We start from the raw sequence: 25,720 nt of genomic DNA, 5'->3' as shown, positions 1-25,720 counted from the left end.
CCAGTATGAGTCCATCTATAACTCCAGGAGCCATTAAGACACACGGGTCGATGGAGGAACCAAACAGACACTTCAATTAAGTGATTAGGATCAGATTGAGGCCTGCAGTGGGCTAGTTCTGGGGGTTTTAAAAGTCAGGGAGAACACTACACCTGTGAGAGAAAAAACATATGGCAAGAATACACGGGATAAGGAGAGGACAACAACAAAGATGAGCACATGAACTGATGATGAGGTGCTGCGTTCTTTTCCAGACAGTTTAAGGCTAATTCACCCAAAATTTATATTTTGGAACACAAGTCAGGGTTATTATAATGAACTAAAACTAAAAGCTATTTGATACTTGAATAAAAGTTTTTGAAACTTTTCCATGCCTCTTGGGCTTGAACAGAAATATTCAAACAAAATTAAGTCAAAATGCCCATATTGGCGAGTTTCCTTGTAAACATAGTCAGTTATGTCTTGAGTAAACGTAAACAGTTGAGAAGTAAAATGCATGTGTATCAGTATTTCAGATCCATGCATTCACTTTTAAAGTGACAGTAGCCTAATATTCCTGCTACTATCTGTGTAGAAAAAAAAATCACCCACTGCACTTGATTGGATAACTTCTGTAGTTTTAAGAGCAGGAATAAGAAACATACGTGGAAAAATATTAATTGTTTCTGAGCAAGTTTATCCTAAACACCCTTCATCTGCTACTGGTCAGTAAAAAATATAGCCCCGCCCCCAAACTCATGCCATTGGTTGAGCCGTTGCCATGTTGGGCAGGTGGAATTCTCAAAAGTCTTTTTACTTTTACACTTTTTAATCAACCAATAAATATGACAATTGGTTTTCTAATATTAAGCTGTTACAGTATATGAAATATATAAAATACACTTTATTGCTAGATTTCAATTTTAAGATGACTTTGAATATACTATATGCATTGTGTGGACTTTTTGTTGCTTGACAGCCAATAGTACATAGATTGCATATCATTGCATAGAAAAGCGCAGCCTGTACATTTTTCTAGATACCGCATTTGTGTTAATTAGTATATACAGGTCCTTCTCAAAAATTTAGCATATTGTGATAAAGTTAATTATTTTCCATAATGTAATGATAAAAATTAAACTTTCATATATTTTAGATTCATTGCACACCAACTGAAATATTTCAGGTCTTTTATTGGTTTAATACTGATGATTTTAGCATACAGCTCATGAAAACCCAAAATTCATATCTCAAAAAATTAGCATATCATGAAAAGGGTCTCTAAACGAGCTATTAACCTAATCATCTGAATCAACTAATTAACTCTAAACACCTGCAAAAGATTCTCGAGGCTTTTAAAAACTCCCAGCCTGTTTCATTACTCAAAACCGCAATCATGGGTAAGACTGCCGACCTGACTGCTGTCCAGAAGGCCATCATTGACACCCTCAAGCAAGAGGGTAAGACACAGAAAGAAATTTCTGAACAAATAGGCTGTTCCCAGAGTGCTGTATCAAGGCACCTCAGTGGGAAGTCTGTGGGAAGGAAAAAGTGTGGCAAAAAACGCTGCACAACGAGAAGAGGTAACCGGACCCTGAGGAAGATTGTGGAGAAGGACCGATTCCAGACCTTGGGGGACCTGCGGAAGCAGTGGACTGAGTCTGGAGTAGAAACATCCAGAGCCACCGTGCACAGGCGTGTGCAGGAAATGGGCTACAGGTGCCGCATTCCCCAGGTCAAGCCACTTTTGAACCAGAAACAGCGGCAGAATCGCCTGACCTGGGCTACAGAGAAGCAGCACTGGACTGTTGCTCAGTGGTCCAAAGTACTTTTTTCGGATGAAAGCAAATTCCACGCCGCATTGAAGCAGTCATTTCTGCAAAAGGATTCCCGACCAAGAATTGAGTGCATAACCGAACATAATTATTTGAAGGTTGACTTTTTTTGTATTAAAAACACTTATTTCATTGGTCGGATGAAATATGCTAATTTTTTGAGATAGGAATTTTGGGTTTTCATGAGCTGTATGCCAAATTCATCAGTATTAAAACAATAAAAGACCTGAAATATTTCAGTTGGTGTGCAATGAATTAAAATATATGAAAGTTTATTTTTTTATCATTACATTATGGAAAATAATGAACTTTATCACAATATGCTAATTTTTTTTAGAAGGACATGTACATAAATATCTTTTTGTGTGAACTATTTCTTAAAGACATTGTTTTTTTTGTGAGGGTCTTTTGGATGCACAAAGGAGGTTCTAAGAAAGACAGACAGCGGATCAATTTCACGAATTCCTGTGACGACTTACTCAAGTGAAGCTGATTCTACACAGGAATCTGCCCGTCCCACCGGTTCGATCCGTCCGTTCCTCCCGTTGCCTGTTCTCTCCTCGTCTTCTTCTTCTTCCTGTGGGGCACCAGAGAAAAGACACTGTGTCAATGGTTCTACCTTACATCTCACATAAACCTCCCAGTCTCTCTAATCTAATAGAGTGACCATAACGGCTGCTGTTTTAAATCAGGTTGACTGAGAGAACGGCCCGTGTGCAGTCGTGACATCAGAGAGTGCCTTTGAAAAGATGCCTGTAATCGATTATTCATATTCAATCAATCAGTCTGGGCTCGGCCACTCAGGTCTTCTGCTAATCGGATAAGGGAAGAGTTGAGTGGACGCTCATTTGTTTCTTTCACTATCCTTATCTAATTTACATCTCTCTGTCTTTCTATTTCTCAACCTCTTGACACATCTGGTATGTGCAGATGTCATTTACAATTCTTCAAAAAATGTATAACAATAAGGTCTTGTCAAATAATGGAGGCAGGATTGAAGTCAGGATATCCCATCAAACATATTGACAGGATGACCACAAAAAGCCTTTCAGCTGCCATCATTGAAATATTTAGTCATGCCTAATAGGAAACAAAGGCCTTCTCGGCACTGACATGCATTTCAAACCCGAATATTCTTTAGCTGGACTGAATTTACACCTTTTCTCTTTCAATAAAGTCAGAACCAATCACACTTATGGATGCAAAATAGAATATCTTACACATTAAATCAGGAGATAATCAAACGTATGTCATTTCAAATAAATAAATAAATGTTTCATGATTTGTCAGATAAAATAATAAGTTGTCTAATGCTTTTACATACTCCATCGACATTCCCAAAGTGAATAATCTTAATGCAAATAAAAAGTGAATAAAAAATAAAACTAAAGTGAAAATATGTGAGAAAATTATAAGATCAATAAGTTATGACAACATGTGTTTTTTACATTGCTTTAACTTAATTTTCAATTTTTATAAGTTATAAAAGATTCAACTAATGTTAAACTAACTCAGTCGAATGTAATTTAAGTTTAAATGATATCCAAGTTGATGATTGTACTTAAAACATTTAGGCAGCAACTTTTTTAACAGTGTGAGGTTTTGGAAGAGAAATGAAAGAAGTGTAGTCCATTGGAATAATTCATGGGATATTTATGAGTTCATGAAAAAAAGTGTCTAAAACAAAAAATAAAATTGTCGAGACAACATTTACAATCATTCCCGATATTGCCTCCTTTATGTCTGAGAATGGCAATGCAAGTGAAAAAAAAAAAAAATATACTGAATATATTCCACACATTAATTCCACTCGAACCCTCGACTGTGGATCATTTCTAAAGCCAAGTGAGTGTCTAGACACGAGGCGAGATTCTGCAATGGTTTGTTAGCCACGGATATTAATATTCCAGTGGTCTCACCCTTAACCTTCCCCTCTCACCAAAATGTCAAGCACATCTAAATAAGCACTTCTCCGTCTTTATATGGAAATGCATTCAGTCTTTTCAGACGTCAACCCTCCACCACACGCATCCGCGAGTCTGAAGAGGATGACTCCTATTTTCCTCTGTCTGTATCTTTTTATTGTTGTAGAGGTTAAAGAATGAGTAGAGGTCATGAAAATTTTATTAGCAAACCTCTAAAAAAGCAGCGCCAGGTCTGTTACCTTATTCTGGTGAAAATGAGTCAATTGGCTCTCCAAACACAGTCGATTGTCTGTGGTTTAGCAATTTGCAGCCTAATACAATGACAGAGATGGCTGGATTTTTGTCTCCGTATCTCTGTGCTGGGTTGGAAGAAATCCTAATTACATTTGATCCGGAATATTCAATCAAACCTTGTCACCTACAGCACTAAATTAAGAATTATTGCTTCAATTTGGGTCAGATTTCCAAATTTACAGGTATATATGTCTCACTGATTTTCAATCTTGATATCTGATATTTGAAGCATGATGATAGAAAAGTCTGGACTGAAATGCAGAACAAAAACATGTTCACGACTAAATTTCACCCCAAAATAAAAACGACATGGTAAAAAGATCTATTTTCATTGCGATATTATTTACCTAACAATTACATTGTAAATTCATTGTTAAAAAAATATCATCAAATGTTGAATGATGACAATTAATTGATGATCGTATATTATTTAAATGTAATGCGTGTGTATGTAATGTATATATAGATGGACATTTCATGCACATTTAAAATATCTTTGAATATTAAATGCCATGATTATTTTTGGTTATTATATAAGTAAATAAATGTTTATTTGTTTGTTTAGTTTTTTTGTTTGTTTTTTTGGGGTGGGTCCTGTCTTATGTTTAGGGCACAAAGTTGGTCAGGACTGCTCCTGATGTTCCCTCAAGTAGGTACATGATGTCCTTGTTAACTCTCATAACACAAGCTGCTCACATAACCAAAAAAATCAAGAAATCAAGAAATGCATTAGTAGTTGTAGTAGAGAAAGTTTCATGTGACATGAATGCAGCTGTGCTGGAGTGTCTCTATTCAGCTGTGAATTCTGCTTTCTGCCGCCTGAGAATGAGCTTATTAGCAATAGGAGATAAATGTGAGCGGTGACGTGCGTCACACTGGACCATGAGAGCCGGTCCAGGCATTTGTGGACAGGAGAGAATGGTTCCTGTCACAAAGTCACTCGCACAGAACACAAAGTGTCGCTTTGCCTGGTAGCGGCAGTAATGACAGACACAGAAACCGAGGCTAACAGAAGCTCATTGTCCGGTTCTGTACACCTGCCAGATGTATAAGCACTCCTGCATCAGCCCACCACAGGGGGAGAAGGTCATTTCATGGGCGTTCCAAAGGCGAAGATCCCCATCATCTTTAAGGGATGAATCCACCGCTGTCATTTGGGTGCTTAAGGCATCTGCTGATATGTGGCGACTAAAAATAAGTGTGTTTGTGTGTGTTCGTGAGCTTGGGTGAAGGCCAGAAGCCACTCAGTGCAGCGGTTACAGGAAGCCAGAGGTTACAAAGCTGGCCATTAGACAGACAGTGCATTATATTATTGTTCCTGGCAGACGCAGGAGGTCGTCACATTGAGAGACTGCTAGCTTGTTAGGAGCTGAAGGGAGTACGTCTTTCCAAACTTGAACTATTCACCTTATTTTTGACATTTCTAGCTGTTTTAGTTATAAACACTGTGTTATGCTGCTTGAAATTGAAACTGGTATTAATATTATCATATTTATGTAATGTATCATTGTATATATAAAAACACTGGTTTGTAGCGCAAATAGTTTTACTGCGTACTGCACTTTGTTATTCTTCTATTTATTTGCCTATAGCGGCTAATGAATCAAAAGCCTCACACATTCATGGTTGATATCCAGTGTGTTGGATGAAATCCAAACACAGCCCTGCATGATCTTATCAAAGCCTTGCTGCAGGGCTTGAAGGTCACGTCTGTGGAGAGAACCAGTGTTTGACCTCCAGAACAACCAGAGGAAATCAGGACGTTTTGCAGTTGACAGTGGTGTAACATGACAGTTAGTGACAGAAGCCGAGCTTTCCCCTTTAGCATTGGTTTGAATTTACGCACGAGGATCGCAATAGGTAAAGTAAACATGAAATGGAAGTTGCAATAGTCTGTTCTACCTTATTGTGATGTATTTCCAAGTTAAACGGCTTCTGGAACAAGAACAAATGTAGGGCAGGGCTTGATTGTGTCTGTGAGGAATTGATTGGATGGTTGTGGTTTGCTATTGGCTGATTTCATGTGAGTGACAGGTTATAGCCCCGCCCTCATCATCAGAGAAGAGAAGCTGCAAGAGGGAGGGGAAGTGATTCTTATTCAAGATTACGAAGAACATGAATTTAAAATAAATAAATGATGTGCGCAGATACATATTTTTTATAAATACTACAATTTTGCCTAATAAAATAAGAATGGAAAATGTTGATTTCATGGTGACTTTAATAACACAACGTGAATCTCAGCCTCGGTTTGTCTGATGCATACAGAAAACAACAACACCAAGCACTAGCAGAACAACAGCAGGATAAATCAGATTTTTGGCTTTCTTTTCTCAAACTTCCTGAAGTCAGAGTGCGTTAATTCATGTGGAAAATACATTGTATTTACAAGGGAACACAATAAGGACCCTACTGGAAGAAAAAATAGGCTAAATTAGCTGAAACTGGTTTGCTAGTCTTGGTTGGTTAAAGCTGGTTTAGCTGGTCTCCCAAGTCTGAGCATCTCAAAAAAAAAGCCTAATTAAGAGACCAGAACTAGTCACCGATTTTGGCTACATTTTTAAATGCATGAAAATTTCATTTGAGGCATTTAGTGGCAATTAAGCTAAATAGTCAAGTGTAGAACTATCTTAGTTTTCTGTGTTCTGTCTGAGAAATAATCAGTAGGTTAAAAATACGCTGTAAAGTGGACTGGACTATACGCTGATACTACAAAAACAAAGACACATATTTTCCATTCTCCTCACTATTTGTGGGGAATATCTTAAAATCTATATACAAACATACAGCTCTGCATTTTTATCTAAAGGACCATATTCCTGTCCAATGTAAAGTCCGGGAAAAGTGCCGTAAAGAAAATATAAGGAAGTGGGCAATTTGTTCAAACAATAATTGTCCAAATATTTACAACCTCCAATAATAGTGACCTCAGTCCAGTTCCTGACTACGTACAAAAGTTGGTAATTACCTGCAGTAAAACACACCCAAAAAACAACACAGAAAAAGCCAACCATAACAAATTAGAGTAGTTGAGAAATACTATGGCTGTACAAAAATGATTGTGTCTGGTTGGTGGAACTGGTGACCCTCATCTGACGCCGATAGGGTCAGTAGGTGATACACAACTGAAACCCACTGAACATTCAAGACGATAAAGAAATAGATGCTGTGCTCAAATGGAGATGAAAGGCCTTCTGTAGGCACCACAAAGTGCCATTATAGTATGTCTGTCCTTAGAGGCAACTCCTATTACCTCAATTAGACTGATTTAATTGAACGTGACTTGGGTTTTTCACATCCTGCTCTCAAACACAGGGTCATTTCATCCCATCGCTAAACAAAATCTCCATTACAACAGTCAATGGATCACACTACTCATCATTTCCAAGATGCTTATTCGTATTTGTGTTGGGGGAATAAATGCTAAAAGGACCTAAATGATGACTCAAAGTCATTACCGGACATAAAGCTGACCCACTACTGTAATCTACTTATACGGACACTATCCCACTGTGGTTGGTTTGTGTCACTGTTTATTTGGAGTGTCAAATGAAAAAATATAGCCCATTTGGTATAGACATTTCATACACTTATCATGTCACAGGGGATATTAACAGGCGACTGTAAAATCCATTAATGCACGGCCATAATCAGGCCTCGTAATATGTCTGTCATCTTGTGCATTGATTAAATCTTAGATTAACTTATTTTTCATCAGAGTATTTCTCTTCTCCTCAACACGGATAAAAGAATCGACCCATCAATACAAACAGACATCAACAAAGCCACAAAGAGAGGCTATAATTGCAACAAAACAAAAAGAAAAAAATTCGGATTGTTTTCAAGAAAAAGACTAGTTGACTGAATTTAATTGATTTTTATCCCTAAGCACGGTTTCATTGTACAGTGAAAATACCAGAAACCATTGCATTGTATGATTACCATTCATATATTGTAGTACTTACATGGTACTCCAATGACCTTCAAATAATATGATGGTTTTACCATGATACATGTCCAAAAACATGGTGTTACCATAGACATATTTTTTTTAAAGTGACAACAGTGTGATTTTTTTCAAAAACATCACCCTCTGTAATATGACTTATATATCAGCTGCACTCTTTCTACAGCGATTATTATGTGTCTCCTGTGGAAATCCGGCTCAGCTGTTTGGCGAGAACTGAGAGCTGTGTCGGTGTGTTGTCAGTTTGTTGTGCTCATGAGTGTGCCTTTGGTAAGTGGGGTGGTAATATTTCCAAGTTTTAAACTCATGCTCAGACACTTTCATATTCTCCTGTAATGGTACCTGTGGGTAAAAATGAGACTTCAAAGAGAGCCATACTCGTTCTGGGGCAGTAAGGAGTGAGTCAGCTTATCTAGCGCTTTTTATTTCAGACAAAACAAGGTCAGCACTTGAAATATGATGTGTTCCCCAATTATTTTTTTAAATTTATTGATTTTTCTGTTTTCAGCGGTTTTGAATGGTACTGAGGGCCCCTACAGGGCTTGCGTTGTGTTTAGTGTGTTAAGAAGAAAATAAAATGAAGTAAAGCAAAACAAATAACCAAAACCAAACCCAACCAAACCAAATTAAACCCAACGAAATCAAACCAAAACCAGCCCAAAAAATAAAAACCAACCTAACCAAACCAAACCCAACCAAACTGCAACCCAGCCTAACCAAACCCAACCAAATCAAATCAAACCAAACCAAACCAAACCAAACCAAAACCAGCCCAGCCTAAGCAAACCTAACCTAACACAACCCAACCAAATCAAACCAAACCAAACCAAACCAAACCAAACTAAAACAAAACAAAAAACATGAGCAATAGAAATAGTGCTGCTTGATTTAGCAAACACTATATCCGAATGCTCATAAACATAGGCAGGCAGCAGTTGAAACATGGCTTCCTGTAATCCAATGAGCAACGTTTTATTTCTGCCACTGTATTTCAACTCCTATTTTCCCTCGTTTAAATCAACAAAGACACCAGCCCCTTTAAACCTGTCTCCCCTTTGTTTTTTTTAAGACACCGCTAATGGTGTATAAAAGTTTGGCTCGGCCAAGGATTACTTTGAGCAAATTAAAGCCAAACAGGTTCTTAATGCTATTAAGTAAATTAAATCAGATACGTGAGCTAATTCACATTTGTCTAGATCAAGGAGAGAAGTTAGCGAGAGTGACCTGCAGTGAGACACGGGACAAAATGTCAATGTCCCGCTCTCTCTTTCTCTCGTTCAGTCAACGAAATGCATCTGTACCAAATACATCATCTGTCAGTTGTGATTTCATACACGCACAGGCTTATCTATCAATGCCACAGCACGCTTCGGTGGGGCTGCAGTATAGTTAAATTGCACTTTTATTAAATTAGGTCAGCTAATTATGAGGGTTTAAATCAATCATTTAGTCAATAATAAAAGCTAAAGCAGGCAGTGCCTTTAACTGGCATGCCTTCATCAATAACCACAGGCAGGAATACTTTCTCATATCCCACACAAGGCTTTAAGGGCGCATGAATTATCGAAAATCGAGTTATCACTGCCTGCTTTTGTCTGGGGCCACTTTTGAAGTGATTTGCTGGTTCAGCCGGAGTTTTTCTCTTTGTAAGAATGTCCGACGACATAGTGCCAACAATATCACAAGACCATAAGCAAAACCCCAATATTCAGCTGAGTGGTTGATTGATATTGGTTTGTCCATGTGCAATTTCTCAATGGCAAACTTATCAAATATGGTGACAGACTGTCATTCATGTCTCCCTGCATCAGTATTTGTTCTTAAGAATTTTTTCCCCATCATCGAGGTCATTTTATTAATTGTCAAAAAAATAATAACATTGTACAGCAAAACTGAACCCATGTGACTCGAAAAGCTAGATTGAAGCACATTTCCCATATATAGAAAAAGACAGCTAACTCTGAACGCCTTGAGCCGAACATCTTGCACACTCATGACTGCTTTTCCATGATTAATCATAATTTAGAGGTGATTAAGAGGGAGGATCGTCCCTCTAACTCCGTATGGAGCTATTAATCTGGCTCTAAGCCATGAAGGTCATTGAGCATATGTGTGATTACAAAAAGCAACAAAAACCTGAGACCATAAAGACATTAGCAGAGATCGGTGGATAAAGTGGAAACAGAACGGCAATTTCATGAGAACTCCAGAGGATCATTTCTGGATATGCTGAAACACATCAGTTATTTTTTAAAGAGGTATATAACACCTGGAGAGAGCTGTCCATTAGTATTCACATTCATCTCAATGGCGATTTAAAATCAGCCATCTGTACCCATGGGTGCTCAGTTCTGCAGCCAGGATCCTTTAAACTGTAATTGCCATGTGATTGATCACTCTGAAACTGCAGGAAAATGACATCATGACAACACTGTGATTGGCTGACGGCACCTCAATGCTGGCACAGGTGCCTGTCCAGAACTGCAATGTGAAATTTAACAGTTATAAATTGTATAAATATAAAGTCCAATTCACACTTACAAATTCATCGGAATTGGGATTAGAAAAGCAGCTGTGTGTGTGTGTGTGTGTGTGTGTGTGTGTGTGTGTGTGTGTGTGTGTGTGTGTGTGTGTGTGTGTGTGTGTGTGTGTGTTATTTGAGGGGAATGTACAGCTGGCAGCCTTTGAATGCAATGAATGACAAAAAGGGAATATGGATATCAATTCCTTCGTGTAAAAAGCCAAAACATATCTAAACTCAATGCAATACTTTAACTTAATCTCATGAGATTGCATTGAGCCCATTTCTATGCTTAGGCTACAAGACGAAAGGTCAATGAGCATTTGCTGCAACCTACAGTTTCCTGACATATTTTATGCAAAACACAGCAAGTATAACTATTAATATTTTGGTATTGTTTCAATCTGTGTGTGGGAAGCCATGCTGATGGTGTTCCCTCTATAAAAAACATGATTCTGCTAACCTTCTTATCCAAATGCTTGCATGTTTGGTTCACGACAGGTTACAGCCCTTCCTGTGCCGCTTTGTCTGTACAGGAAAGTCTGCTCATTCACATGTCAACACTTTATAGGAAGAATCTTGTAAGCACCAAGTTCATTGACTTCATTGTGAAGCTGATTTATAACGGGCCAACAATTGAAATGGGGCAGCTTTTATATTTCAAGACAATACAAATCCACACTTGCTATTCCCACTTGAAAAGACCATATGCCAAAAGTAACACATACAACATTTTAGCAGAAACTTGAATGAAGGCTAGAACAAACACAGGAAAGCAGGGAGCGGAGAAGCACGTCACCATGTATGCACTAAACTTTTTGTTTTATAGAATAAACATGACTGATTCCCTTTCCGCTCTTGTTCTGTTGTGAGAGAGATCCCTGATATATTGACAGCCTGCGCTACCTGATGTATTTTTAGACCAATCACAAAAGCATCCGTCAGGTTCAAAGGTGCAACCATCCAAGACATATATATATATATATCTGCATGAGAAGACTTTTATCTTGTAATGGTTAATCATGGCTTTTTAGCTGGAGCTTAAGGAACAGATGGTTTGGCTGTTAATCATTTCACAGTATTGAGCTCTGACTTTAATGATACTCATCATACCAACAAGCCAGGTATACTAATACTTTAACAGCAGTTTAAAGTCATTTCTTTTCAATATGTTTTGTCCATATTTTTTATAGTTTTTTTTTTTTTATGCGATCAACTTGCAAATATTACTGGTTGAGGTAATTTTCTTCAAAAATATTTTCATGAAAGACTTTTTATTTTTTATTCATGAATTTTAAACTGGCACATGAGGGACAGCTAGTTCGGTTTTCAATCATTTCACAGCACTGAAGACAATTGCAATGGCCTCATACTGGTGGGAACGAAGTCTTCATCGAAAATAACAGCATGTGACGCACCATTTACTTTTGAACAGCATCTACCGATGCATATTCATCTGTGCATTCATTATGCTTCACCTGTGGACAGCCAGGTTATGGAACTAAGGGACTCCCCACACAACGGAGACAAGTAAGCCCACCATGCGTTCCCCATCACGCAGAGACCAATTTGCGAGTGATTTCATTTCCCACAGAAAGAAATAAGCATATAGACCATCCACTCAGCCTGTATCTGCATTTCACTCCTTCCTGTCAATTCAGAGTGGGCAACCGCAGACCTTTTCTTCACCACTCATGCACATCAAATGCGTTTCTCTTTTTCTCTAAATGAGCAGAAGGACTCCTCCTGGACTCCATTCACAGAAGTAAAGCTGTTTACGGTTGGCCATATTCCTATGGCAACTTAAAAGCATTACACTCTAATGGAGGCAATAAAAGAACGAAAGCGGCCTGTTGGTACGATGGACATGGACACTGTGGAGTGGACTCATTTGAGACAAATGACTTGGAGCAAAGGAGACACTCACATTATAAACTGGAACAAACACTGAAAAACAGCACACAAAAAATCTAATAAATAGGAATGAATTATTCAGCATGGCTGGGAAATCGGATACTGTCAGTCTCCAAAGTCTATCTTCTACCTCATTGCGTAGCTGTCATCTAAATAAATGGCGCAAGAGTGTTTAGTCTAATAGGTGTGGAAGAATACAGTCGCCTTAGCTTTCTAAATGTTTTGAGACCACTCACTATTTGCGTAAACTGTGACACGTCTTCCCACAATTACCCTCGTTTTCTGGGTATTTAATTGTGTCCAGGTGTGGACCACTTAGCTGGAGAGAGAGCAAGAAAGGGAGACGCCGCTTAATGCCAAAATGGGCTTTGAAAGGAATTTGTCTGTTACAAATGCAAAACCTTTGATGGATGTTAGCGCTTTTCAAGCATGGCTAATTCCCGCAGTCTGTCAACAACAGTGCTTGGATCAAGTCCAGTCTATTTGTGAGGACCCTCCATCTGAGAAATTGCCTGACAAGAACCTCGTTTTACTTTCATTCACAATTTGTTTCACTGTAGTGTTTTGCATCGCCGCTGACAGATATAACGTTTGCATTTGAGTAAAGTAACCCCACATCTTGACTTCCCTCGTACTTTCATACATCTCCACCCTGTATTCGGAGTTCCCCACCTCAGTTTACACCACAGTGAGCTTCCAAATTCCCCAAAGTCATTATTGTCCCCTGCTAAGTTGCCCCAGCCTACTATGATTTGTGGGTAATGAGCTGGCAACCGGGCCTGGGCTCAATTATTCTCACTGAGGGAGTGATTTCTCACTCTGTAGAGCAGAGCACAAAGTGCACTCACTAATTCTAATCAGGACATAACACACTCATAATCACCCATGTGGAAATAAAAGAGCGGGTGAAAAGAAAGAGAGAACATAAATAAAGGAGTGAAGTAATTACAGGTTTGATGTTTTTTGGAGGATAGACTCCTTATTACAGGTAAAAGGAGGATGTGTTGTGTCAGGTGCAAAGAGTATCACGCCATGTCACGATGGATAGATAAGCACCCTTTATTGATTTTTTTTTGACAGCAAGAGGAATATTGCCACAAAAACATGGCCTTATTAGACTCTGATGTTGTTCATTCAGAACTGTGTGTATAAATAGAGACGATAGAAAGGAAAAGAAGATTGTTAGTACAGTTCAGAGTAACAACAAGTCAAAAAGTGTGAACCTTGAGAAGTGAGTTTGAGTTAACAAAAAAATTGTTCATCAAATCCATATTACTTCTATAGTTCGGACATATCGGAGGGCTCTGTGACATCAGACAGAAAATCGACGTTGTTTCAATTTGATGGGCTGCTCACATTGAGGTCATCAAAACGTTTAACTTTAGGTTTTGTACAAGTAGGAACTCCTAATCGACTACAGTACCAGAGGATGGATCATGTGACCTCCACAGTCGTCACTCTCATTGGTGGTTTCCGCAACATGTTGCTGCTCATTGCAAGTTACTCAACTTTGTTGCATTGCCAATGATCAAAGTCGCTCACTACGTCTAGTTGCTACAAATTGCTTTCAAAGTGAACCTTCCGTTGCAAAATAGCGTGAAGAGTATGTTTATGTTGAGAGAGAGAAATACACAGATGCGATAGATGCAAAGACTTGACAACATGGACAACAAGTCATATCTTCAGACTCCTTTGGGTCACTCACTGTCTCTTTATCTGCTGCCATGCTTTGTGATAAAAGTAAAGTCTCGCAAGAAACCCCCAAAATGCCTCTTTCTCATGTACAAATGAGATAACAGCGGTGTATCTAGACTCGTCAGAGCTCAGTCCACCTCAAAAGGGAGAACATTTTTACTGAATGTGTCTGGACTAAGCAAAAAAAGAAATAAAGAAAATAACGCTGCTTTTAGGATTGCAGCAAGCACAAAAAGTACAAAATGTGAGGCAGATATCTGTAAAAGCTTGTGTCTAAATATAGATGGCTTTGGCTATTCCATTCAGAGCCAAACAATTGTTATGGGATTTCAGGCAGACCAAAGAACATGCTTTAAATGTTTTGATCAATTAGAAATGTGAATTGCAGAGAGAAAGTTCCCAAATGGCTGTGGCTGGTGGTCAAAAAAATAAAATTGATGCCTTAATTTTTTAAGTACAATAAATTTGACTGTGTAAGTCATAACAATATACATTGACTTAAATAAGTTGAATCTCGTATAACTTAAAAAATTACTTTAAAATGGCTTAACTTATTTTGATGAGCTGATGTAACATGTTGTCATGACTTATTGATAATGTCATATTTTACAGTGTAGATCAAGGCATGAACATACAGTATAGAGACAACTCCAGGAGTAACATGATAAGTATATTGATCAAGAGTCCTTCTTATAGAGATTTAACTAGCAACCTTATGGTTCCTGGCCTTAAGCTTTAACACGACACCACCTTGATCGATGATTTAGCATTACCTTCAGTCGACCCTTTTTTAGGCAGGGCAAGTTTATATATATATATATATAGAACATTTCATACACTATGACAATTCAAAGTGCTTTACAGAAAGGAATTAAAATAATCACAAAATAAAAGCAAGGAAAATTAAAACAGTTATAAAAGAAATTAAAAGAGATATATGATACAGTTATAAAATGAATTAAAAAAGTAAAAAGATGAAACATAGATAAACTTCTCATCTGGCAAAACACCGGTGTATCATATTTTTCACAACTCCCAGTTTTACTCTGAGATTTTCCCATGGTGATTAAACTGTGTCTGTGGTGTTCTTTCGGCGCCTAAGGAATCTATTGGACTTCTCCGATGGACCCGATTTTCCCTTAAAATCGTACAGGAGGAGCTCTAGGACTCACGGGGTAACCTCGGGTTCATTGCCCCATTGATTTTGGCTGTAATTGCTCAATATGTTGCTATCCAGATTTCTCTTTTTTAGGAGGGGCTTGACAACTGCAGTTTTAAAGGACTTTGGAAAAAGTCCCAGAGAGAAGTAAGGAGTTCATGACTTCTATGAGATCTGTTTCTAAGCAGTTAAACACACTTTTGAAAAAGTAGATGGGGAGTGTGTCAAGGTTGATGTTTTAAGGTGCTGTACTGTTTCTTCCAAAATGTGACCATTAATTTCTTCGAAATCAGACATAGTAACTTTCTGAGGATATGGTCTGATCTGTCTTACCTCTGATTGCCTTCCTGATATTATTGCATTTTTAGATCTAGATAGATTATTTGAGTGTCCAAAATAATTATTAATAATAATTTAGTTTTAAGTGTCAAAATAATCATTTGAAAAGAAACATCACATTATTTAACCAGCACAGGTAGGTCAAACAATGGCCTTGACCAGCCCCACTCATTCCCAGATAGGACCAAAAACAAAGGAGCTATGTGTTATGACATCATCCCCAAACTTAATGCACATCCTAAAATGACACTAAGGCTTCCCAGCCATGATAATCAAAGGTGATGAAAACAGTGTGTTCTCAGTCTTTGGCATGGAGGGACAAAGGAACTTAGGTCACCTCCTACATGTGCGTGTTCTGGGTCACAACGGTCAGGACAACTGTGCCATGGATTACACACTTGCAATGAGTAACTCTTAAAGTTCATGAAGCCAGACACTTATTTGTGAGGTGCAGAATTTGTGCTCAAAAGTGTGTACATTTAAAGCTGCCTCTCAGTACTAAATTGAGTTATTTTTCTTATTGCGCTTAGACAAATACACAAAATAATGTCAAAATGCCAGTTTTGGCAAATATTCACTTATGTTTTAAGTGAACGTAAACAGTTCACAGAAAATGCATGTGTAACAGTATAATGAATTTCTGCGTCAGGTCTTAAAGTGACACCAGCCTAATATACAGTAACTGCTGCTAAAATATGAGATGATATTAAAAATATCTATATGGCAGATTTCCCCAATGGTATCGATGGAATTGTGGCCAGTGAAAATGCTGAGTGGCTAGTAAGTTTGGAAAACCACTATAGACACAGTGGCTGGTGAGCAAAAGAGTTAATGTCAAGCCCTGTTTGTAGGTGGTTTCCATGTTGTCCAGGCTGGTTTACCTGGTTACACAACTGGACTACAAACTGGGAACCATCTTGGTCAATGGTCCTGTTAAGAGAAGAAAACAAACAGGTCACACCAGTTTAAGATAGTTAAGCTAGTTTATGGAACAAGGCAGTACAACTTTCCACCAGTTCAGTCAGGCCATACCTGGCTAGTAAACCTAACATTGCTTTGACCCACTAACTTGGACCAGTAGAAAGAACCTACCATGTTCAAAGTCCTAGTCACCACCTAAACTAGTTTAAGATTGATTTTCCAGGAAGGTTCTTTCACTTGCTTCCAGTTGGTGTAGCGTGAAAAGGTCATGGTGTTGGGCAGAGGTGGCAGGCTAATGGAGAAGAATTGTTTCAGTCTGCTAAGTGCTCAACCATAGGACAAGCCTGGATGTGCTGTGAAGAAAAGCCTTTCAGACAGGTTGAATGGTGTCAGCTGTGGGCCTGGGGAATGTGAGGAGCCCAAGACATCAGATTAAGGGGTTAAAGGACAGACTTTATATCTACCTCACCGCTCTGTCCCTCGGAGATTAGCTGAACTCTGCAGTGAGTCTAGATCATGAAGTTCTTATAGTCAAAGACGGGAGATTAAGGGGGTGAGGTTGCATTTGAATGTGTGTTTAAGGGTGTCGGTGAGCCAGAGAAGAAATGAAAGATAGATCAACAGGCGCTTCGGCTCAGCAATACTGAATAAAGCTTTTGCTAATGTGTTGGCGGTGGGCCTTGCTTGGGAAATCTCTGAAGCTCTTTTCAATGTAGCTTTATAAGAAAGTGCAAAAGAAATGTGTTTTATTTGTTTACATGGGTAAATGGAGGCCAAACGAGTGTGAGGGATGAAGCCAGCGGGCAGGAACGAGGCGGAGAGTTAATTACGGTAGGCTGAGCTTAGCAGTGTCTCAGGTTGCATTGTCTGGGTTTCTTTGTAGAAGCTGCTCTCTGGTGGGCTGCCATTTGCACTGTGAATAATCACAGTGTGTGTGTGTGTGTGTGTGTGTGTGTGTGTGTGTGTGTGTGTGTGTGTGTGTGTGTGTGTGTGTGTGTGTGTGTGTGTGTGTGTGTGTGTGTGTGTGTGTGTGTGTGTGTGTGTGTGTGTGTGGTATGATGGGAGAGGCCTTTCAAAAGAGCCAAAGGAAAGAGGGTTTCTTCTGTATGCCCTTTTTTTCCTTTGTTTCTTTCCTCTTGGATGAGGGTTCAAAGAATGAGATCAGAGCAGCACCTACAGGCCAGGTTTGCCATGCGCTTGCGGCGAGAACGCATGTGTGTTACTGTGCACACACACACACTCCGAAAGCAAGTACATATGAGGAGAGGGAAAAGTAACAACAAAGAATCTGAAACCTTTCAGAGGGGGCGGAAGAATCCCTTGTCTTTTCTACAGAATTGGGAGAGAGGGAAGAGATGAATGAGGAGGGAGAGGATTCATTTTTCGAAAAGAGTGGAAACAAAACCTGTGTAGGACCAGCAGAAAGCAAAACAGAGTGTGAGAACGCAGAATCCTCCAGCCACAAAACCAATCCACTATTCCTCTGTCAGGAAGATGAAACGCAGAGGCGCTCTGTACTGTTTCTCCGGGATGTGAGGTAAATCTATACCTCAGACTCCCTCTGGCCTCCCTCTGTATTGAGGGAAACGAGAGTTTTGATGAAGGACGGTTTGTTGTTCAGACATTAAATACTGGAATTAATTTGTTTCTGTAAAAGTGGAATAGATAATTCTCTCCACAGACATGAAGGATACGTCCTGTGTTTTCTCAATAATAACCTAGACAGTGGTGCCCTCCACAGTTTCATAATGAACCGAAAATAGTTTTATGCTTTCCATAGTAACATAAAAGAGTCTAACAAAAATGCAATAAAAATTAGTGCACTAATCAAACCGTAAAAGGCTGAGATTTAAGTAAATAAATATAAAGCCTGATGTGTTTCAGAGCGAAGCAGGCACTGTGTTCTTTTACACGCGAGCAGATCCAATGTTTTCAGCGTCTCAAGTGAACAGTGAACACTGCAAACTTCATCTGCATGTAATGTGCATTTGGGATTTATTGCCAGTTATATTTTATTTTCTAATTTGTATAGTTTTAATTTTTTTGTGGAGAGATGTTTATGGAATTCCACTAAATGTGTAATGTGAAGCATTTTATTCCTGTTGTCTAGGTCTCTCTCCAGCTTTCCACCAACAGATCTTGAAGGTTTATAACACTTCCAAATTTAGAAATTAAGACATAAGTACAATAGTTTTACTACTTTAGGGTTTAAAATTATTATTATTTTTTTTATTTTACAGTATATTTAAAAAAAAAAAAAAGGTACATGTCAGTGCCAAGTCATTTTAATTGTGTTAAGTTTGGTCAGATTGCATTCAAGGTGCACCAGACTGATGCCTTTTCCTCTAAAATGTACAATATGTTTGACTTATATATAGGGACCAGAATATCATAAAGACTTGTGGTTGGGCTATTTTGACTTGGAACAGTAATCGACCACCGAGCAACCAGTCATACAACCCTTACAACCACTAATAACACTAACAAACATATAGCAACACCCTGACAACCATATTAGTATCATGGTAGCAACTCATGCATGGTTAAAAAATCTCACATTTTATTTACAAAATGTAAAAATCTTTTTTCAACAGAAGGTTTACCATTTGAGTAAACATAAACACGCATGCTTTGCTGAGAGTGCTCTAAAAAATATTGCATCTGCAATCAACATCTGATAAACATCTTAAAATGAGTTAATTCATATGCTTTATTTATCATCAATGACTTAAAAGCATCTGTTCATATAATTTTAACAGGGAATGTTTTAGTGATGTATTGATCATTTTGTATTGAAATGACAGATCCATGGTGAAAACTTGCACATCTAATTGGCATATTAGGAGATGATGATTTATTTCTAATACAGCATATCTAAAACATGTGGTCACACTTAAGATTAGGGTCCAATTCTCACTATTAGCTAACTTTTAACTATGACTTTTGCCTCAATAAACTCATAATTACTGTTTATTAATAGTTAGTAAGGTAGTTAAGTTTATGTATTTGAATTAAGGGATGATGAATAAGGTCACGCAGAATGAAGCATTAATATGCGTTTTATAGTTAATAATAAACAGCCAATATGCATGCTTATGCGCAACTAGTTAGTGAGAATTGGACACTAAACAAGTGTTACCAAATTGGTAACAGATTAAAAAACGCATTTTTTCAGCTTCACTCTGCTGGTTTTGTCCCTGCACTCCAGCGTTTTTCACATTCAAAACTAAACTGCAATGTTAACTTGACATTAGACAACTCCATTACATGAGGAATTTCTCTAACTAGGCTGATGATAGTCAATGATGGACCAATGAAAACCACAAAAAGCTCATTAAAGAAGTTCTGAAGACATTTTTACAGCACACACTCACACACACACAAACTTAATTATAGCTTTATAATGTACAGTCCACTTTCATTAGATAGAATTGGCTAGAAATTGGCTCTTCAAAAATAAAGCACTGATTTGACGGACTCTTGCAATTATTTTTCTTTATCAAACAATGTCCAGAATTCTGATTCCTTTTTCTGAGAATAAATGAACTCTAAGAAAGAGCAATTATTGGACAATTTCTAATTCATTACCAAAAAATAAAAAATGGCATTCTATCGCCACAATCCAACTCAAAAGTCTAAAAGGGTAAAGTGTAACAGTGGTCACGTAAAGTGCTTCATTCTGGGCTAACCTAATTCACAATATCTCATCACACTGTACGAATAAAATGGACAGACACGGAAGCTGTACTTCTACTCTCTTAATAATATATTGAATAATAATGAGAAAGTAATTTGATGGTGAAATTCTCAAAACCATTCCTGAAGGAGACCTCAAGATCCTGTATAATTACCCACAATTCCTCCTGCTAGCAGACGCATTGTAAGCCTCATCGCTGCCCTCCTCCTGCCCAGATGGGTCATCTCTAATTCATCACTAGGGAGAGGAACTTTTTAAAAATGAAAAAGGAAATGCCACTCTAACAAACCCCACTGGACAGAGACAGCAGCACCTCACTGTAGAGCGGCAGGCGGGAATGTGAAGCGGGACACGTCAGGTTACAATTAAAAACGTAACCGGATGAACCATGCTGATCCAGAACAAGTGCTGCTTTCAAGGAGCTTTTACAGTGTGTTGGAAAGTTCATTTCAGGTGACCACCACCAGCAGTGATCTCATTGGTTTGACGTTATCATCATAAAAATAGGCAGCAGCTCCATGTGCAACACAGAGAGTAGTGCTACTCCACTCAAAATAACACAAGAGAGACATGAATGAACTCATGCATGATCGCTTATGCTTTCAGCCTCTGGGCCACCGCACAAAATTAAATCAGGACAAAACTATACTGATAGAATCCACAACTGCACATCATTTAAAGGTGCATTGTGTAATATTTCTGAGGATCTACTGACAGAAATGCAATATAAGATCCATAACTATGTTTTCATTGATGTATAAAGACCTTGCATAATGAACCGTTATGTTTTTACTACCTTAGAATGAGACATTTATATCTCCATAACCACGGGCTCCTTCTATGGAGGTCGACATATTGTGCGGTCATGTTTCTAGCGTAGCCGACAGCGAACACACAAGGTGTTTCTCAATGTCAAGGAAGGATCCTCGGAAGCCATTATTTCGAGGATGCTACGTCATCGACATCTGTCGAAGGACTGTTCCAATGTCGAGGATCCTCAGAATTTCAACCAAGGAATTGTCCTTCGTTCGAAAAATATCCCATACACAGGAAAGGATGCATATGTGTAGCCTTCGCGCTCTTAAATCACCCACAATCCTATGCGCCAGCTTTGCTATCTTGTTCAAAAAATAAAAAATGTCAGACGTTAGCGGAGTCGGAGCAATAACGGGGCACTATGCTTGTACATGTAAGTTACCATACATTTGTTATAACCGTCGTACTTATAAGTAAAGTTTAACGTTTAAATGCCAGTACAAATTATACAAATATATACAAATTACGTTATTGATGGCTAACTGAACCGGACTTGTCATTTAGCTTGGTTGCGGGCACCGGCATTTCTTTTAAAATTAACTGGTTAAGTGTTACAAAGTAATTTAACATGATTAGCAGAAGAGAATTCTTTTAAAAGCATTTAAAATCGTACTGGCCCCAAACCTTTGAACGGTAGTGTACATCACAACTTTTTGATCTTTTTGAATTTTTGCAGCGCCAAAAGCGGACCTTTTCAGTGACGTAATGACGTAATGACGTGCACTTGCTAGCCTGTTCCATTTACGTGTTCTCCGAATGCTAAAGAGGATCCTCGCCTAGCCTCTGAAGGAAATGACTTGGAAGGATCAATCCTGCAAAGTAAGTATCCTTGACATTGAGAAACGGCTACAGCGCTACAGAGCGTTTCCTCACTACCTTGAAAAAGAAGTTTTCAGTGGTGTGTGATGGCCAGTATTTAAGCCACACACGTTTTATCTATTCATATTTGCATTTGATTTATAAATAAAAGGACATTACTATGGTTTGGTTTGAGAGCTTTATTTGTCATTGTAATGAGTCAGTGCACGGGCTTAGTTATTTGGCTTAAGGTTAAAACATTAAAACCAGCTAAAATTCCTCTTTGGCTAAAATGTGATTTATAAAAACATAGCTCAAATTGTTAGTTCATTTTGTAATTAAGATGACTTGAAATGTTTAGTACCTGTTGTGTTGTGGTATGGACCAGCCTAGTGACAAAGAGATTCAAACAGGAAGTTGATCAGTTTTATGGGAATTCTAAAGGAAATGAAACTGTACAAACTTTGATGTATTAGAGGGGACATAGGAAAATGTGATGTCTTGATCAATGTGATGTTTGTTTATAAGGATTCTTTTGCATTACCTAAAATGTATCCATGGCTCTAAATTTAGATAAATGTATTGTCTTTATTCCAGGGTTTGTGTTGTTATTGTTGTGAAAATTTGTATGGTTATGTTTCCCCTTCTTTGTTTTAATGGTGCTGGTCACCTCTTATAAATTCAGTGTATGTTTTGTCTAGAGAGAGTTGTTACTTATTGTACCCTGGGAAAGGTGGTGTTGAATTTTGTCCTCTGTAAGTTTGAGAGGCTCAAGCCAAACTATGTCCTTTTTGAATACTGGATATTTCCTGTGATGTAATCTGAATGGAATAAAATTTTTGGACCTTCTTGTTTTTAACTGTTACAATGTTTTCGCCTTTTTCCTCTCTAATGAGGCTTGATCACTTTTTATCTTGTGTAAGCAAGATTTAATAAAACATCACAATTGAAGACTACTTTGCTCCCTGTTTTGTGGCAATGGACTAATTTTTTAGATGTGATTTGCCAAGGCACATGGCAGATCCATCACATGGCGTATAAAGACCTTACTTAATGAACCGTTATATTTGTATTACCTTAGAATGAGCAGTTCCTGTCTACACACACCGCGGGTTCCCGATCATTGAAATGCGCCGACATGTTTCTACGGTGGCCCTAAACGGACAAACCCATTTCGTTACAGTTGCTCTTCGTGCGAGGAAAGAAGCATAGTTCAGTGAATAAAACACTGACACGACGAACAATTAACAATAATATTCGCAATAACATAGTTTTACTGAATAATTAAGTAAACATAATTTCTTAATGTATCCTTGTAAAGAAAGCTCATTGCTGAACTGCTACTCTCTGCTGTCTCAGACGATGACATATTTTCCTGTCAGCCACCGTAACTTTTGTTGGTTGCAATTCGTAACCTCACCAATAGATGCCGCTAAAAATCACACACTGCACCTTTAAAGCTGATGGAATAATTATTTAAAAAAAAAAAAAGACCAATAGAGTTTGTCTCCTGGCTTCTGCCGAAAACCCAAACCTTGGGAGTTGTTTAAAATGCATACTTTGGCATTCGTGACATGGTTAATAAAGATAAAATAGCTAGGCTTAATTAAGCAGCTTACTCAAGGTCTATAAAGAAGCCACAACATTATGCAAATAGAATGGAGGCTATATCGAACTGAGTCTGCTGTGAAGAGCGAAGGCAACTAAACAATTAGAGCTAATACAAGTGAATGGGAAATGAAAAGATTAAATGGATATTTAAGATGGCCATAAAGACATAATTACTTCGAACTCTGTGATAAGCCAGTGGAAACGATAATCATACAGTGAGAAAGACTGAGTGAATGTAAAACACAAAGACGTACTTGACTTGTGTTTTTACTACGATGTGCAATGTTGAATAAACTACTCAAAAATGTTGCAAGCACTGTGGGCACTGCATACTGTCAGACAAAACCATAAACACACTGTCTTTTACAAACTTTACAAGATTATGCATTACTTGTAAACATATATATATATATATATATATATATATATATATATATATATATATATATTTTTTTTTTTTTTTTTTTTTTTTTTTTTAATTATATAAAACTTAAGAGTTATTCACCAGCTGCATTCAGTTATTGATTCAAACCAGTTTGACTCATTGAAAATAATTGATTAATTTCTGAATCTTACATCACATAATACAGACTAACACAAATATAGATCAGGGTTATTATCATTAACTAAAACTAAAACCATATAAAAAAATATTATTATATGGATTAAAAAAAAACTCAAACTCGTTATTACTTTGCAACATTTATTTTAAATAATAAAAAAGTAAAAGTAAATAAATAAAAATAACTATAACTTAATAAAAAAATTATACACATTTAAAAAATATAATAAAAAAATAAAAATAATAAAACTTCAACTAAAATGAAAATGAAAATAATAATAATAATAATAATAATAATAATAATAATAATAATAATAATGATATTAATATCTAATTCAAAATATGAATAGAAAGTATTATAATATATTAATGATACTAAAATAACACTGATCTGGAGGGTTTAAAATAAAATAAAAACTGTGTCATTTCTCTCCCTCATCATTCCAAATGACAAAAATGTGCAGAAAAATATACGCAATTTATTAAAAACTTCTCTATACATATATATATATAAAAAAAAACAATGACTCTACCACATCACTACTAAGAAAGGTAGGTGAAAAACTAGGTACGGTAGTTTCTATTTACTGTGTTTGTGTGTGTGTGTGTGTGTGTGTGTGTGTGTGTGTGTGTGTGTGTGTGTGTGTGTGTGTGTGTGTGTGTGTGTGTGTGTGTGTGTGTGTGTGTGTGTGTGTGTGTGTGTGTGTGTGTGTGTGTGTGTGATTATTAACGTGCTTGAATAACAACAGAACCTCTGCATCTGTCTTGAAATCTGCCTGTCACTTCAAATAAATACTTCCTGCTAAGAGGGAAAAGGAGGGAAAGGAGTGGAAAACAGGCATGGTGAAATAAGAAAAGAGGGCAGAGGTGCTACGATGGCGTGTCTTGAGAAAGTGAGCCGGGTCGTGAGTGTGTTTGTGTGTGTGTGTGTGTGTGTGTGTGTGTGTGTGTGTGTGTGTGTGTGTGTGTGTGTGTGTGTGTGTGTGTGTTGGGCTAAGCTGTAATAGACTGAAGCTCAAATGAATGAGTCTGTCAGGCTGAGCTCAGGCCTTGACTGACTGTTCCTTTCAACCCGACATCCAACCCAGAGGCTCCTCCACGCAAGACGCCTTCCCTAATGATGATGCACGACTCTCTGTGTCACGGGCCCTCGGGGTGCTGGGGGTGCTGGGGGGGGTCTCTGCAAACTGCTGGGGAATGAGAAACTGAGACCACCTGAATTGCAAACAAGCAGCCGAACCTCTGTCACAGCCGTTTCAATGGGCCAAAGAAAGAAAAGTGGGGAGAAAGAGTGAAATGGATGCTGGCGGTTCAAGAAAATCGATTGCGAAAATTAATAAGTGAATTCCCTGCAGCACGCCTGGCACCTCAAACATCTCAATCTCCTTCCTCTCCTCTTTCTTTTATTTCTCTTCTCTCCGCGAGAGGGAGAGGGATTTGAAATACCTCCCACATGCCTTTAGACAGTTCCACCGATACATTGACAAAAGAGCTGCATTTCAAAGACACTCCACGTCTATGGAGACCGTAGCCCTCGTTTTGTAAGGTTAGTGAAATCTCACCCAACAACGTGGGTGTCATTCCCTCTTTATTCTCTCATTCACAATCCTTTTTCCATAGAAATACTGTATTCAATAATGCTTGACTCCTGAGTCCAATCTTAACTCAAACAAAAAACCCAATAATA

General features: G+C 37.9%; 1 protein-coding gene across 1 annotated transcript in view; it reads right to left on the bottom strand.

Moving 5' to 3' along the window:
* The window catches only part of LOC143754089 (partitioning defective 3 homolog), a gene marked incomplete at its 3' end in the record, with an annotated part of 255,804 nt that overhangs the window by 62,316 nt on the left and 167,768 nt on the right, over positions 1–25,720 (bottom strand). The window contains exon 6 of the mRNA XM_077247004.1: positions 2,294–2,391. Coding sequence (XP_077103119.1) covers positions 2,294–2,391 — 98 coding nt within the window. The remainder of the gene's footprint in view (positions 1–2,293; positions 2,392–25,720) is intronic.

Source organism: Siphateles boraxobius, unplaced genomic scaffold (genome assembly GCF_051911475.1).
Source record: "Siphateles boraxobius isolate OS27281-9 unplaced genomic scaffold, OSU_SipBor_1 295, whole genome shotgun sequence".
Taxonomy (NCBI): Eukaryota; Metazoa; Chordata; class Actinopteri; order Cypriniformes; family Leuciscidae; genus Siphateles; species Siphateles boraxobius.
This window is presented reverse-complemented; position numbering and strand designations above follow the sequence as displayed.